A 15,867-nucleotide genomic window follows, 5' to 3' on the forward strand; every position below is an offset into this window, starting at 1 on the left:
TTCAAGCAAAAAACTTTCTCTATTTGTGAGATGGAAAGAGAAAAGGGAGCCCATGTCAGAGAAGTAAAATTTTCAGTAAATGCAAAATCATTCAATAATATCTAAAATATCTATACTTGTTTTCTTGTATGTTGCAGGAATTTACTTCATTCTGTACATGTTACTATCAATTTGAAAGTTGTTTGAATCCAACAGGAGTCATTAATGTCATTAAAATCAATGTAAGTATTCTGAAAATGGACCACTTGTCAGTATGAGAAATAATACTGGTCCAACATGAGCTCCCTTTTCTAATCTCGTTGCTGTATATGGAATGCTTCACAAAATAGTATCACCTAAATTTTATAGGCACTTAAAGGAGCACAGATAGCTTTGTATAAAAAACAATTGTGCATACAATAATGCCAAGTAAGACAAGTGGTTCCCTTTTACATGAGAGTTATAAATGCCTACAGATGTTACCAATTTGCAGTTAGCAGCTTTAAAATGCTAGCTAACAGCTGACAGTACTGTAGCAGCAAAAACCTACCCCTGCAACAAATGTCAACTCTGCTGTTGTTGCTAGAAATGAAAAAGAAGTTGCTGTGATATGTATGACTGGCTAAATATCTTGAAGGTTAGTAAATCAACGAAAATAATTTTTGAAAGCACAACATAATTGGATAAATAAAAGATCTACTCACCAAGCAGCGGCAGGAGAATACACAAATAAAAGGTATTATGTATGCAAGTGTTTGGAGCTAGTGGCTCCTTCATCTGGCAGAAAGGTTGAAGGGGAATGAAGAGGGGTAAGGAAAAAGTACTCGTGAGGTTTAGGAAAAGGGGTAGAGTTTGGAAAAGTCACCCAGAACGCCAGGTCAATGAAGACTTACTGCACTGGATGTGAAGGAAAGTCTTTCCTTCTCATCCTGTTCAGTAAGTCTCTCTTGACAGGGGTTCTGGGTGACTTTCCTGAGCTCTACTCTTTTTCATAAACCTCACCAGTCCTTTTCCTTCCTCTCTTCCTTCCCCTTCAACCCTCCTGCCAGAAGCAGGAGCCACCACTGGCTCCAAAAGCTGACATATATAATACCTCTCATTTGTGTGTTCTCCTCGTCACTTGGCGATTGGATCTTTTATCTATCCAATTACACTGTGTTTTAAAGAAGAGTAAGTTACATAGAACTGATATAATTAAATTTTCCTTGAGACATATGAGTCTCATATTTATCTGTGATAATGATGGAAGCTGAAGAAATGAACAAAAATTTGTGCCATGGCCAGGCCTTGGGTCTCCTTGCTTACTGTGCATGTATGCTAGCCATTACACCATCACAGCTATGCTAGCTATAATGCTGTGGCTGCTTAGTAATCACTGCAAAATGGACACTGATGGACATGAATTTGTGCACCAAATCTTTCCCAAAGAAAATGGACCCGTTGGTGTGGTAATTCCCACAGGGATGACAAAACAATAAAAAGACTATCTTTCTTAGAACATAAGCTTCCATTGCACAGAGGAACAAAAAGACTTTCTGTGTCCTGAAGTATAGCTAGAACCTGAACCAGTACCTCCAGTCAGTGACAATAAGGATCCTGAGGAAGAACATGTCCAGCTAGATATTCCAGAAGCAAAGAAGAAGAGGTAAAAAAGCTGTTTGTGAAAATCTTGAACCCCTTTAGACACAAGTATTTTAAAAGTAGAAAATTAAATCCTTTGGCAACTATAAAATATGGTATCTCAATATATTTTGGGGGGCTTCGTAAATTCAAAATTGTATGTGGTTTTGGGCCCATTAATGGCTCCAAAATCTAAGTTTGGTCTAAAAGATGCCATAACACAACAAAAATACCTATATTTTTCCAAAAAAGGCTGTGCAGAGTACGCTAATTTTTCTAGATTTGGGGCTAGTTTATTTGGTTTTAAATTTTTGTTCACTATAATGTGCTATCGGTCTGAAGGGGTTAATCATGTAATGTGTAATGTTAGCCTAAAAAAGCCTGCACCATTTGACAAAGGGCATTTTAAGGGTAATATATACACTGATTTTGTTTTTTAAATGTGTCTAAATAAAAACTTTGAGGTTCGCCGATGACATTGTAATTCTGTCAGAGACAGCAAAGTACTTGGAAGAGCAGTTGAATGGAATGGACAGTGTCTTGAAAGGAGGATATAAGATGAACATCAACAAAAGCAAAATGAGGATAATGGAATGTAGTCAAATTAAGTTGGGTGATGCTGAGGGAACTAGATTAGGAAATGAGACACTTAAAGTAGTAAAGGAGTTTTGCTATTTGGGGAGCAAAATAACTGATGATGGTTTAAGTAGAGAGGATATAAAATGTAGACTGGCAATGGCAAGGAAAGCGTTTCTGAAGAAGAGAAATTTGTTAACATCGAGTATAGATTTAAGTGTCAGGAAGTTGTTCCTGAAAGTATTTGTATGGAGTGTAGCCATGTATGGAAGTGAAACATGGACGATAAATAGTTTGGACAAGAAGAGAATAGAAGCTTTCAAAATGTGGTGCTACAGAAGAATGCTGAAGATTAGATGGGTAGATCACATAACTAATGAGGAGGTATTGAATAGAATTGGGGAGAAGAGGAGTTTGTGGCACAACTTGACAAGAAGAAGGGACCGGTTGGTAGGACATGTTCTGAGGCATCAAGGGATCACAAATTTAGCACTGGAGGGCAGTGTGGAGGGTAAAAATCATAGAGGGAGACCAAGAGATGAATACACTAAGCAGATTCAGAAGGACGTAGTTTGAAGTAAGTACTGGGAGATGAAGAAGCTTGCACAGGATAGAGTAGCTTGGAGAGCTGCATCAAACCAGTCTCAGGACTGAAGACCACAACAACAATCAAAAAATGATAATAAATTGAAACTTTAAAATGCATTATCTGTATTTTTCATCACGAATATTAAGCCTTTTGTAACTCACTCAAATTTAGAGATATAAATCTTTTTTAAAAATTGTTTAGAATTTAATGATGAATGTAAAAATATCAACAGTTCAAAATCCAAAATTGTTGACAAAAGATCCCTTTTCAGTTTTCATCTTACATTTGTATGGTCACTTTCAGTTTAATCTCAATGGCATTCTTAATAACAATATCCCAGCAACTGGAAGCACATGTCAGAATTTACATGTTTGTATAGTCCGTATAATGATCAGTACAAGTAAAATTTTGCAATGACAGATTTACTCAGGTTTTGTGTGTGTGTGTGTGTGTGTGTGTGTGTGTGTGTGTGTGTGTGTGTGTTGCTTATGCTCTATACACTAGTCCTCCATACCCCAATGGTCTGGGTCTGAACAATAGATTACAGCACAGAAGTGCACAGGATATGGTATACAACCACCTTATGCAAACCTTGATAATCCTTCACGGACCGGAAAGGGCTCTAATCTTACTTCACAACATGTTTCCACAAAATACAACCAATCCTGTTGGAAACACTAGCCGCATAAGTCAAGAAAGCTGTAGCCTTAGGCACCACCTTGTTATTGGCATCACTCATCCAGTTCATGGTTGGCTGATAGTACAATGTGCATATGATTTGTCTCTGACTATACCAATTCTGGTGAAACATAACTACAAGATGAGATAACTCAGCTGACAAACTTTATGGATCTGGAATAACATGGGCCCTATGAACCCAGGTATGAAATATCCCTTCACACTAAGCCATGATGACAACTATCAACCTGACGACGCAAAGCAGTACAGACCTGGCTTCCTATTAACATAATGAGCCAAGATGCACTCACACTTTCTCTTGATCAACACATCCAGGAAGGATATTGTAATGGATCTCGCCTCCTCAGAACTTTTGTACATCAATTGAAATGTTTGATTCCATATAAACTTCGACCAGACTTGAGTTAATTTTTGATACTTAAATTATATTCCACATTTGAAGATATTTTTGCATATGTTTGATCACAAAAATATTATTTTTCTGATATTATAATTTTATTTTCCATTTCACAATATCGATTTTAAACCATGAAAATTAGTAATCACGTTGTCAAGTTAAACGATCCAAGAGCTGTTTTACAGTAAAGATAATATTATTGTGCCTCAGTTACCATATAAACAAAATTTCTGTTTTCATTTATCATTTTTCTAATTTTATTATCCATAATACAGTTGACTGTGTACAAATACAGGAAGTTGCAACCTCTGTTATGAATCTTTAGGTGTCTTGTATTGTATTGTATTGTATTGTATGTTAACCGGAGACCTAGAAACAACGAAGAGGCTCCATCCCCGTTGCAGCCAGAATTGTCCACAAACCCACGACGACTACTGCAGTCCACTTCATCCCTCCGCCGCCCCACACCAAAACCTAGGGTTATTGTGTGGTTCAGCCCTTGGTGGACACCCTCCACCCCCACCCGCAGGGAACATCTCACACCAGACGAGTGTAACCCCTACGTTTGCATGGTAGAGTAATGGCGGTCTACGTGTACATGGAGAACTTGTTTGCGCAGCAATCGCCAACATAGTGCAGCTGAGGCGGAACAAGGGGAACCAGCTCGCATTTGCCAAGGCAGATGGAAAACCGCCTAAAAACCATTTACAGACTGGCCGGCTCACCGGACCTCGACACAAGTCCGCCGGATGGATTCGCGCCGGGGACCAGGCGCTCCTTCCCACTCTGGAAAGCTGTGCGTTACACCACTTGGCTAACCAGGTGGGCAATCTTTAGGTGCATAAATCTTTGTGTAAATAACTATTTCCAGAAAAGATTACGTAAGTAATATCTGAAATGCAATTTCAGTTAAGCCAGTAATGTTAACACTAATTTGGATTACATCCAGTCCAAGAAGGTACTGGAAGCTGTGGTTATACTATATAATGTAATTTAGGTGCTAAGCATGCCACTTGGCTTAGCATTAAGATGCACTGGTCTGTGTGACTGTCTCAGAAATTATGTTCTTTGTCTTGTGCAGCAATGTTGCACAATGCATTTACTTAACAACTGGTGTTGTAGAAAATGTGTCAAGGATGTAAAACTAAATCGATATGGTGATAAATAGTAACAATAAGCCAGTGACTTGTCACTGAAACACTCTGGACCAATAATTTTGGTAAGTTTATACAGGAACAAAGAAGAAACATTAGACAACAAGACAGCCATAGCAAAATAAGTAACATTTATCTGCTAATATAATGTTTATTCCCTTCAGCAACTAATTAAATGTTGACAACATTAGAAAAGCCAATTCAACATAGTAAGTTTTGTTTCTCTACATCCGTGAAGATTCTACAGAAGGGAGGAACATTACCATAAGCAAATGTTCTTCTCCAACTCCAAAATACAGAGAATATTCGGGTGGACCATATTAAGGTGTTCTAAAAAGATGTGCAAATTCTCACTTTGTTGAGGTCAAATAACGAAAGTATCGGCTACAAATCTAATGCTGCAAACTGCAGAGCACATTACTTGAAATCATCCATGAAAATAAAGATATATGGTTTCCAGAAGCAGGTTATTTGAAAATCCTCACAGTGTTGTCTGTCTAATACTGACAACTCAGCGAAAGTTCAAGCTCTATCATAGGATAAGCTGTTGATGGTAACTTGTTCCAGTATTCCTGGACATTGTCTTAGCATTAAAATACAAGTCTTTTGCTACATATTGTCCCTTTGTTCTGACCCAGACATTAATTTTAGGAGTTTTGGGCTTATGGATGCAGCCATGTATGGTGGACTTCACACAGCTTATAAATGAGAACGAGTGTGTTTGGTGAGTGTGTGAGAATGGGGGGGGGGGGGGGGGGGGGGGCAAAAATTACATTCTCAAAGGCAATTTCACAATTTCAGTTACCCTCATCATCAAGAACAACCAAGCTACTTCATGGTCATGTGCATTTAAAGAGAGAAAGAACATACAAAAATGAGTACAATGAAGCACACACCTACAAGCGATTTTCTTGGCACATAAGCTCACAAAAGGGGCATTCCATGTCAAGTGTCCGAGTTTAGAAGATACTCCCAGCTCGATCACTTACAATTTTGATGAAATTTGTACAGTATCTACCTGAGGGTACTACATGAACTTATGCAAAGTTTCAGGCTCACCTGTAGCTTGGTTGAGGTGCTAGAGCCACTTTTGTGAAGGCCACTTTTACGAAGACTGAAAATTCGCGGAGTAATCTTCAAGTTTGGCATTCCACTGTTCCTAATGTAAAAGAGCTAAACTCTTGCTTCTGGGTATAGTGGTACAACTTTTTGTGTTCTACACACAAATGATGGAAGTAGAGTACAGAAAGCTACGCATTTGGCATAATCTCAGTTCAAACTGGGCAACAAATCATGTCGCGAGAAATTTGTCCCATACTTTAACGAGGCATAAGTAGTGGAGAAAGTGCTCTATGGACCTGGTCTTTTGCCAAACTACTGTCTGTCTGTGTGTTACATACATCACAAATTTGGGCCTGGCTTGTGTGTTTAGTTACTGCTCTACCATACTGTAAATTTGCTAAATAACATGAATGTATCAAAATATACCCATGTTCAAAGTCATGTATCTCAAAATGGACACCTACCACATTACATTCATTAACACCATTCAATAGGCCACATTTCATTCTATTAGAAAAACTTATTTTCATTTTGGTGTCTGTTTTGGTAAGGAGCAAAAATTGTGCTTCAAATTTGAAATTTTGTTGATTATGTCTGCAGTGTTTAAATATACATTTTGCTATCAATATAATGGAAGGAAACATTCCACGTGGGAAAAATTATATATAAAAACAAAGATGAGGTGACTTACCGAACAAAAGCGCTGGCAGGTCGATAGACACACAAACAAACACAAACATATTGACAGGTTCATTCCTAAATTTAACCATTTAACTGTACTGGAGACTGCAACATTATTTTTGTGAAGCTGACTGCTTATTAATTTTGTTTCTTTGCTTTATTTAGGACTCGGCAACTTTATTTTAGTGCCTGTAGCATATCAAGTTGTTGCTAAAATGGAAAAACAAGATCAAGTTAATGTATGCAGTTACGTATATCACAAATTTGTGCCATTAATGACATACAGTGTTTTAAAAGGACCACAAGCTGTAAAGGAACTTTCCTTAAAAGAATAAGAATTTCTTACAAGGCAGAGTGGTTTACACTCTGCCGAAAATGCTCAACTATGCTTCCACCATGAAGCTTTACTCCTACAAAGATTTGAAGTTTTGCAAAGATCATGCTGCAATCCATTTTGCAAGAAACACCATACTGCACAAAAAAGTTTGCACTCAATCAACATAGAAACAGCTGACCTACTAAAACGATGTCTGACGTTAAACCAGGCCATAAAATGTGCCCTTCCTGTAGAAAAGAATATGATATACTGAAATATTCACAAATGGAAATTACATCTCAGTTAGATGAAGATGATGAGACTAATGTTGCTCACAATGTGAACATTAACGGCTGTTGGACTATCACCATCAAAATTTCAATGAATTGGTGCAAGGGATGCAAAAGGGCATGCAAAGTGCAAAATATGTCAAGTTGAAGGTGTAATTATTAAGAAAATTGCAGAAGTGGGAGGACTTGATCCCAGTGAACTGGAGCAACCATCCACAAGCAAGCAATGCTTGACTTCTTCAGATTACAGTCAGCTGATCCAAGAACTGAGAGACAAATTACATGTATCAAATCATAATGATAAAGTTCCATTTTTGACCTTAGTGACCCAAAGCTGATCTAGCAAAAAGAATATGGAAGAATTTTGTGTTTCAGAAAGAATGGTAAGGAAGACTAGGAAGTTAAAAGCTGAACTGGGAATATTGGCACAGTCCAAGGGTAAATGTGGGAAAAAGCTTTCCGAGGTTGTGAAGGCAAAAGTTATAAAACATTTTTATGATGAAGAGTTTAGTCAGATTTGTCCAGGAAAAAAGGACTGTATTACTGACAAACTGCCTATTGGCTTCTGTCTCGAGTTCTTCGGCTGACGTTCATCTAATGATTTTTCTGACGTTTCGCCAGCACGAGTGGCTGGCATTGTCAAAGCTTCACCCTCCATTGCCGGTGGTGAACTGGAGCCGAGCTCGCGGGCGCAGACTATATGTACCTGGCGCGCCAACGTCCGAGGGCTTCTCCGCGGTCATTTCCGGTGCGGTTCTCCTCTTGCTACCTGCGACGGTCGTTCGCTGCAGTACGGGAAGCCAGGATCCGTTGACCTTAAGGCTTTCCTCTTTCTTGTTCAAACTGTTCGCGTGTTTTTGTATTTCTACAGCTTCTCTGAACAAGCGCATGTGATAGTGCTTCTCTACAGCCAGAACTTCCGTGTCAGCGAATTTTATTACGTGGTCAGTCTCATTGAGCGCGTGCTCTGCCACGGCCGATTTCTCCACCTGCCCCAACCTACAATGTCGCTTATGCTCGTCGATCCTGATGTTGATGGATCGTCCAGTCATTCTGACATAAACTTTTCCGCATGTGCATGGTATACGGTATATTCCTGACATTGCAAGTGGGTCTCTTTTCTCCTTCGCCGATCTAAGACACTCTTTGATCTTCCTTGTCGGTTTGAAAATCGACTTTACACCATGTTTGCGCAATATACGGCCGATTCTATCCGTCACTCTGGGAATGTATGGCAGAAAGGCCGTACCCGACATTTCTTTTTCTGGTTCCTTACTCCACCGAGTGTTTGGCTCTGTTACACTTCTAATATAATTTTTGGAGTACCCATTGCTCCTCAGGACAGCTTCCAGGTGTTGCATTTTTCGTTTGAGGTGTTGCAGCTCACATATTCGTCCTGCTCTCATTACGAGCGTACTAGTCATTCCTCTTTTCTGGCTCGGGTGGTGGTTTGACAGTTTGTGCAGGTATCGGTCCGTGTGTGTCGGTTTTCGATACACGCTGTGTCCCAGGTTTTCGCCGTCCCTTGTGACCAGCACATCTAGAAATGGCAGTTTCTTGTCCTTTTCTACTTCCATGGTAAATGTTATGTTGGCATGGAGGCTGTTCAAGTGTCTTAGGAAGTCACCGAGCTGTTCTTCACCATGGCTCCACACAACGAAAGTATCATCGACGTACCTGTACCACACCTTAGGTTTGCAAGTCGCCGAGTCCAGTGCCAGTGCTTCCAGCTGTGGCCATGGGTAGTCCTCTCAGTGCAGTGGTGGCCAACTTCTTCATGGAACAATTCGAAGCACAGGCACTGGACTCGGCGACTTGCAAACCTAAGGTGTGGTACAGGTACGTCGATGATACTTTTGTGGTGTGGAGCCATGGTGAAGAACAGCTCGGTGACTTCCTAAGACACTTGAACAGCCTCCATGCCAACATAACATTTACCATGGAAGTAGAAAAGGACAAGAAACTGCCATTTCTAGATGTGCTGGTCACAAGGGATGGCGAAAACCTGGGACACAGCGTGTATCGAAAACCGACACACACGGACCGATACCTGCACAAACTGTCAAACCACCACCCGAGCCAGAAAAGAGGAATGACTAGTACGCTCGTAACGAGAGCAGGACGAATATGTGAGCTGCAACACCTCAAACGAAAAATGCAACACCTGGAAGCTGTCCTGAGGAGCAATGGGTACTCCAAAAATTATATTAGAAGTGTAACAGAGCCAAACACTCGGCGAAGTAAGGAACCAGAAAAAGAAATGTCGGGTACGGCCTTTCTGCCATACATTCCCAGAGTGACGGTCAGAATCGCCCGTATATTGCGCAAACATGGTGTAAAGTCGATTTTCAAACCGACAAGGAAGATCAAAGAGTGTCTTAGATCGGCGAAGGAGAAAAGAGACCCACTTGCAATGTCGGGAATATACCGTATACCATGCACATGCGGAAAAGTTTATGTCGGAATGACTGGACGATCCATCAACACCAGGATCGACGAGCATAAGCGACATTGTAGGTTGGGGGAGGTGGAGAAATCGGCCGTGGCAGAGCACGCACTCAATGAGACCGACCACGTAATAAAATTCGCCGACACGGAAGTTCTGGCTGTAGAGAAGCACTATCACATGCACTTGTTCAGAGAAGCTGTAGAAATACAAAAACACACTAACAGTTTGAACAAGAAAGAGGAAAGCCTTAAGGTCAACGGATCCCGGGTTCCTGTACTGCAGCGAACGACCGTCGCAAGTAGCAAGAGGAGAACCGCACCGGAAATGACCGCGGAGAAGCCCTCGGACGTTGGCACGCCAGGTACATACAGTCTGCGCCCAGCTCGGCTCCAGCTCACCACCGGCAATGGAGGGTGAAGCTTTGACAATGCCAGCCACTCATGCTGGCGAAAAGTCAGAAAAGTCATTAGATGAACGTTGGCCGAAGAACCCGAGACAGAAGCCAATAGGCAGTTTGTCAACAAGTGGCCACGAAAGCCTTAACAATACTGTATTACTGTTTGGATTGATGGAAAAAAGGTTCAAAAACAAAAATACTTATTACTGAGCAACTTAAAAGAAATGTTTGTTGTGCACTGCAATAAAAATGGACCAGAAATTGGATTTTCCCAACTTTGTGAATTAAGGCCAAAGTGGTGTGTGACTGTAGGCACAGCTGGTTCACATTCAGTTTGTGTCTGCACAATACATCAAAATGTGGAACTAATGTTGGCACGTAGCCCAATAAAAGATCACAAAATATTGCTGAGCAAAATCACCTGCAATTTGGAAACAAAGGATTACGTGCTTCATCCATGTGAAGTATGTTCAGGAACAGAAGCTCTAAAGGAATATTTCGAAAGCGCTTTTGCAGATATTGATCCTGAGGATACAATTCAGTTCAAACAATGGACTCACACTGACAGAGATACACTTGAAGCCCGAGAAATGAAGTTGAAGAATCCACTGAACTATCGGTTACAAAACTTTGGTCCTTCCTACTCACCACTACATTGCAAAGCATCAGAGCAAGCATTTGTAGTTTACTAAAGAAGGTATCAAACCAGGAGAATTGATTATATTAATGGATTTTGCTGAAAATTACTCCTTTATTGTCCAAGACGTAGTTCAAAGATTCCATTGGGAAAATAGTCAAACTACAATGATCGAAAATGGTAGATAGGAAATATCTGTGAACTTTCATGTGAAGAAAAAGATGCCTTGATTAATTTCATGCATCCTCATGGAGCTGCTCAATCATTTCAATGGGCAGCTAGAAGAGAGATATGCTGGATTCCAGAATAACAGATAATTGCAGTCATACCAGTTCCAGCTGTGTCAATAATGGGGCAGCAATACAGTTTGCCAGAAGCAATAGTTTTGGACATCAGCAACAAATTTAAAGCATTTAACAACTGAAGAATTCTGCATTATGGCTTGGGAACCACAAAAAGACCCAAACAAGGCTTGGGAACCTGTTGGATATCCACATTCAGACTTGGGAACCTGTTGGATATCCACATTCAGACTTGGGAACCTGTTGGATATCCACATTCAGGCTTGGGAACCTGTTGGATACCCACATTCAGGTTTGGGAACCTGTTAGATACCCAGGTTCAGGCTTGGGAACCTGTTAGATACTCACATTATGGCTTGGGAACCTGCTAGACTCCCACTTTCAGACTTGGGAACCTGCAGTAAAGAAACTCACCCATGGCTGAGCTTGCATGGCTATTGGGCGTGGTCCCCCTTGGTGATGGGGCTACCACTCACTGAGATTGGTAGTGGCATAGTCACCGTGGACCAATGCCAGGATTTTTCTAGAACTACAAAAAAATTCAACAGTTTAGGCACAATTTTTGTACCTTACCCAAAGAGACACCAAAATGAAAATAAGTTTTTCTAATAGAATGAAATGAGCCCTATTGAATGGTGTTAATGAATGTAATGTGGTAGGTGTCCATTATGAGTTACATGATTTTGAACACAGTTATATTTTGATACATCCATATTTTTTGGCAAATTTACAGGATGGTAGCACAGTAATTAAACACACAAGCTAGGCCCAAATTTGTGATACACTAAACACCCAGACAGACAGTAGTTTGGCAAAAGACCAGGTCCATAGTGGACTTTCTCCACTACTTATGCCTCATTAAAATATGGGACAAATTTCTCGTGACATGATTTGTTGCCCACTTTGAACTCAGATTATGCCAAATGCATTGCTTTCTGAACTCTACTTTCATCATTTGTGTGTAGAGCACAAAAAGTTGTACCAGTGTACCCAGAAGCAAGAGTTTAGCTCTTTTACATTAGGAACAGTGAAATGCCAAACTTGAAGATTTCTTTGGGACTTTTCAGTCTCAGTAAAAATGGTCTTCACCTCAACCAAGTTACAGGTGAGCTTGAAACTTTCCACAAGTTCCCATAGCGCTCTCAGGCACACACTGTAGAAAATTCATCAGAATTGAAGATGGTTGAGCTGGGAGCTCTAGGACACTTCACGTGGAATGACCCAAAAGAGCATAAAACACCTGGTTGTGTTTGAATGTTTGTTCATGTTTCAGCTTCAGAACACAAACAGAGTCTCACATCCAGAATGAGATTTTCACTCTGCAGCGGAGTGTGCGCTGATATGAAACTTCCTGGCAGATTAAAACTGTGTGCCCGACCGAGACTCGAACTCGGAACCTTTGCCTTTCGCGGGCAAGTGCTCTACCATCTGAGCTACCGAAGCACGACTCACGCCCGATACTCACAGCTTTACTTCTGCCAGTACCTCGTCTCCTACCTTCCAAACTTTACAGAAGCTCTCCTGCGAACCTTGCAGAACTAGCACTCCTGAAAGAAAGGATATTGCGGAGACATGGCTTAGCCACAGCCTGGGGGACGTTTCCAGAATGAGATTTTCACTCTGCAGCGGACTGTGCACTGATATGAAACTTCCTGGCAGATTAAAACTGTGTGCCCGACCGAGACTCGAACTCGGGACCTTTGCCTTTCGCGGGCAAGTGCTCTACCAGGAATCTGCCAGGAAGTTTCATATCAGCGCACACTCCGCTGCAGAGTGAAAATCTTATTCTGGAAATGTCTCCCAGGCTGTGGCTAAGCCATGTCTCCGCAATATCCTTTCTTTCAGGAGTGCTAGTTCTGCAAGGTTCGCAGGAGAGCTTCTGTAAAGTTTGGAAGGTAGGAGCCGACGTACTGGCAGAAGTAAAGCTGTGAGCACTGGGCGTGAGTCGTGCTTCGGTAGCTCAGATGGTAGAGCACTTGCCCGCGAAAGGAAAAGGTCCCGAGTTCGAGTCTCGGTCGGGCACACAGTTTTAATCTGCCAGGAAGTTTCGTATCAGCGCACACTCCGCTGCAGAGTGAAAATCTCATTCTGGAAACATCCCCCAGGCTGTGGCTAAGCCATGTCTCCGCAATATCCTTTCTTTCAGGAGTGCTAGTTCTGCAAGGTTCGCAGGAGAGCTTCTGTAAAGTTTGGAAGGTAGGAGACGAGGTACTGGCAGAAGTAAAGCTGTGAGTACCGGGCGTGAGTCGTGCTTTGGTAGCTCAGATGGTAGAGCACTTGCCCGCGAAAGGCAAAGGTCCCGAGTTCGAGTCACGGTCGGGCACACAGTTTTAATCTGCCAGGAAGTTTCAGAGTCTCACATACTTGGCTCCAGGTATCCAAACTAAGTATGATCAATATTCTGCAGAATTTATTACATGCACCATGACTTTGTTAGGTTAATGTAAAGAAAACATAGATAAATCATGTTTGCATATACAGACTGAGACTTTCAACATAATCTGTAAACACATACTGAGGGAGATGGTGCTCGTGCTGGTGATTCCTGTGTTGGTGCAGTTACGAGCTGCACGTGGAAAGGAGGTGGTGGAAGCTGTTGCTGCAGAACTGGCAGCTGTTGTTGTTGTTGTTGTTGTTGTTGTTGTTGTTGTTGTTGCTGCTGCTGCTGCTGCTGCTGTGGTTGTTGTTGATGCTGCTGCAAGTGGTGTTGCTGCTGATGCTGCTGCGAGAGTTGACGCTGAATTGTCAGCAGAGGCGTATGAGTGGATACTACACTCTGTATCTGTGGGTCAGAATGCTGCTTCACCAGGTAGGTTGGTGTCTGCGGCACTGTCAGAAGCTGGCAACTGCGACTAGGCCCAGGTTCTGAGCTCTGCCGTTCGACACGGTGTGGAACCTGAAGTCAGACATGAACTTAAAAAGGCTACAGAAATTATGCTACTCTGGAACCATAGCTGTCTACGGTTCCCTGAAACTAAACATAAAATGGAGCAAAAATGTAATTATTTATTTAACAAATTATTTTTCTTTATGTCACTATAACCTTTAAATCCTCGACCCCCTCCAACAAACAACGAATATTGCCATCATGAGGTGGCTTGTGGATCTCAATGACATGCAGGTGCAACCACACATCAGAGGGATATAAGCAGAGAGGGTAATAAAAAGGAGAAGTAATCTCTTCTATATTGTGATGACAACAATCCAGATGATTAATAGTAACATTAGTCAACTAAGCCTAGCTACATTAGTACTGCGAATGGTTGGAAGCAAGGGGAAACTACAGCTGTTATATTTCCCAAGGACATACAGCTCTACAATATGGTTTAATGATAATGGCATTATCTAGTTTAGAGCACAATGTTCCAGAGATAAAATAGTTCCCCATTAAGATTTCTGGGTGGGGACTATACAGGAGCACAATGTCAACAGTAAAAAGTAAACTTGGTGTTCTATGGGTTGAAACCTGTAAGTTTTGTTACATCCTGTAACCAGGTTCGTAGGTTAGAGAACTTGAAAAGAGAAATGGATCAATTGAAGTTGGATATAGTGGGAATTAGTGAAAGAGTGGTGGCAGGTCATGTGAGTACAGGCTAGAATTCTGAAAAGAGCAAATATAAATCATTGCAAGCACTTGTTTTAAGAATCGTGAATGGTATACGTAGAAAAGACCTGAAGCCACTGTGCAGTTTCAAATAAATTATACAATGATAAGACGAGATTTCAGAACCAGATTCTAATCTGTAAAATTTTCCCTGGAACAGAAGGGGACTGTGGCCATATTAAATGAAGATTAAAACTGAAACAAATGCATAAATGTAAAAAAACTAAGGAGATGAGAACTGGATAAATTGAAAGAACCAATAGTTGTTGAGAGTTTCAATGGGATTGTTTAGGGAACAATTGACTGAAATGGGGGAAAGGAATTAAACAGAAGATGAATAGGTAGCTCTGAGAGATGAAATACTGAAAGCAGCAGAACAACATAGTCAAAAAGACAAGGTCCATTAGAAATCCTTGGATCAGTATGAGATACTGAATTTGAATGATAACTGGAGAAAATACCAAAATGTAGCTAACGAAGCAGGCATTTCCACATTTCATAATAGGCAATATTTGTCATACTGTGTTACATGATCCTGTGGTGATTCTAAATATGTCATGTGAAATGGCACTGAGGTCTCTTAATTTGATGTATGGGTAGTAGGTTAATGGTCAATCTTGTAAACCACATTCAGCTACATATTCACTGCACTAGTAACTTTAACATATTAAGTAAGTGACACCAGATTGAATTCATAGTTACTTAATTGATAGTTAGTTCATAGTTAAATGACACACACACATCAGCTCTCGGCTGTAGTGGACTTTGAAGTGTAAGTGTAAGATCCAAAGAAACAGGTGAGAGTATTAAAATCCTAGTGATTAATTGCTGAAGAATTCATGACAAAGCACCAGAGTTTGAAGCTCTCCTAGAAAGTTGTTGAGCTCACATTTTACTAGGTACAGAAGGCTGGTTAAAATTCTAAGTTGATGGCAGTAAGATTTAGGCAGAAAATTTAAGCATGTATCGAAAGGATAGGTTAATGACACATGTTCGTGGTGTATTTGTTGCAGTAGATGAGAAACCCAAATCTACTGAGACAGGAATTGAAACTGCACATGAGATTATCTAGGCAAGACTCAATATCAAAGGCTAGGCATAAACTTACAATGGTA

The 15,867-nt window shown here is 40.9% G+C and overlaps 1 protein-coding gene across 2 annotated transcripts in view; it reads right to left on the reverse strand.

Moving 5' to 3' along the window:
• LOC126481638 (protein tramtrack, alpha isoform) overlaps positions 1-15,867 on the reverse strand; it is a 307,056-nt gene that overhangs the window by 60,737 nt on the left and 230,452 nt on the right. For both annotated transcript variants that reach the window (XM_050105536.1, XM_050105537.1), the window contains exon 8: positions 13,664-14,044. In XM_050105536.1, the coding sequence (XP_049961493.1) occupies positions 13,664-14,044 (381 nt within the window). The remainder of the gene's footprint in view (positions 1-13,663; positions 14,045-15,867) is intronic.

This window comes from Schistocerca serialis, chromosome 5 (genome assembly GCF_023864345.2).
Source record: "Schistocerca serialis cubense isolate TAMUIC-IGC-003099 chromosome 5, iqSchSeri2.2, whole genome shotgun sequence".
Classification (NCBI taxonomy): Eukaryota; Metazoa; Arthropoda; class Insecta; order Orthoptera; family Acrididae; genus Schistocerca; species Schistocerca serialis.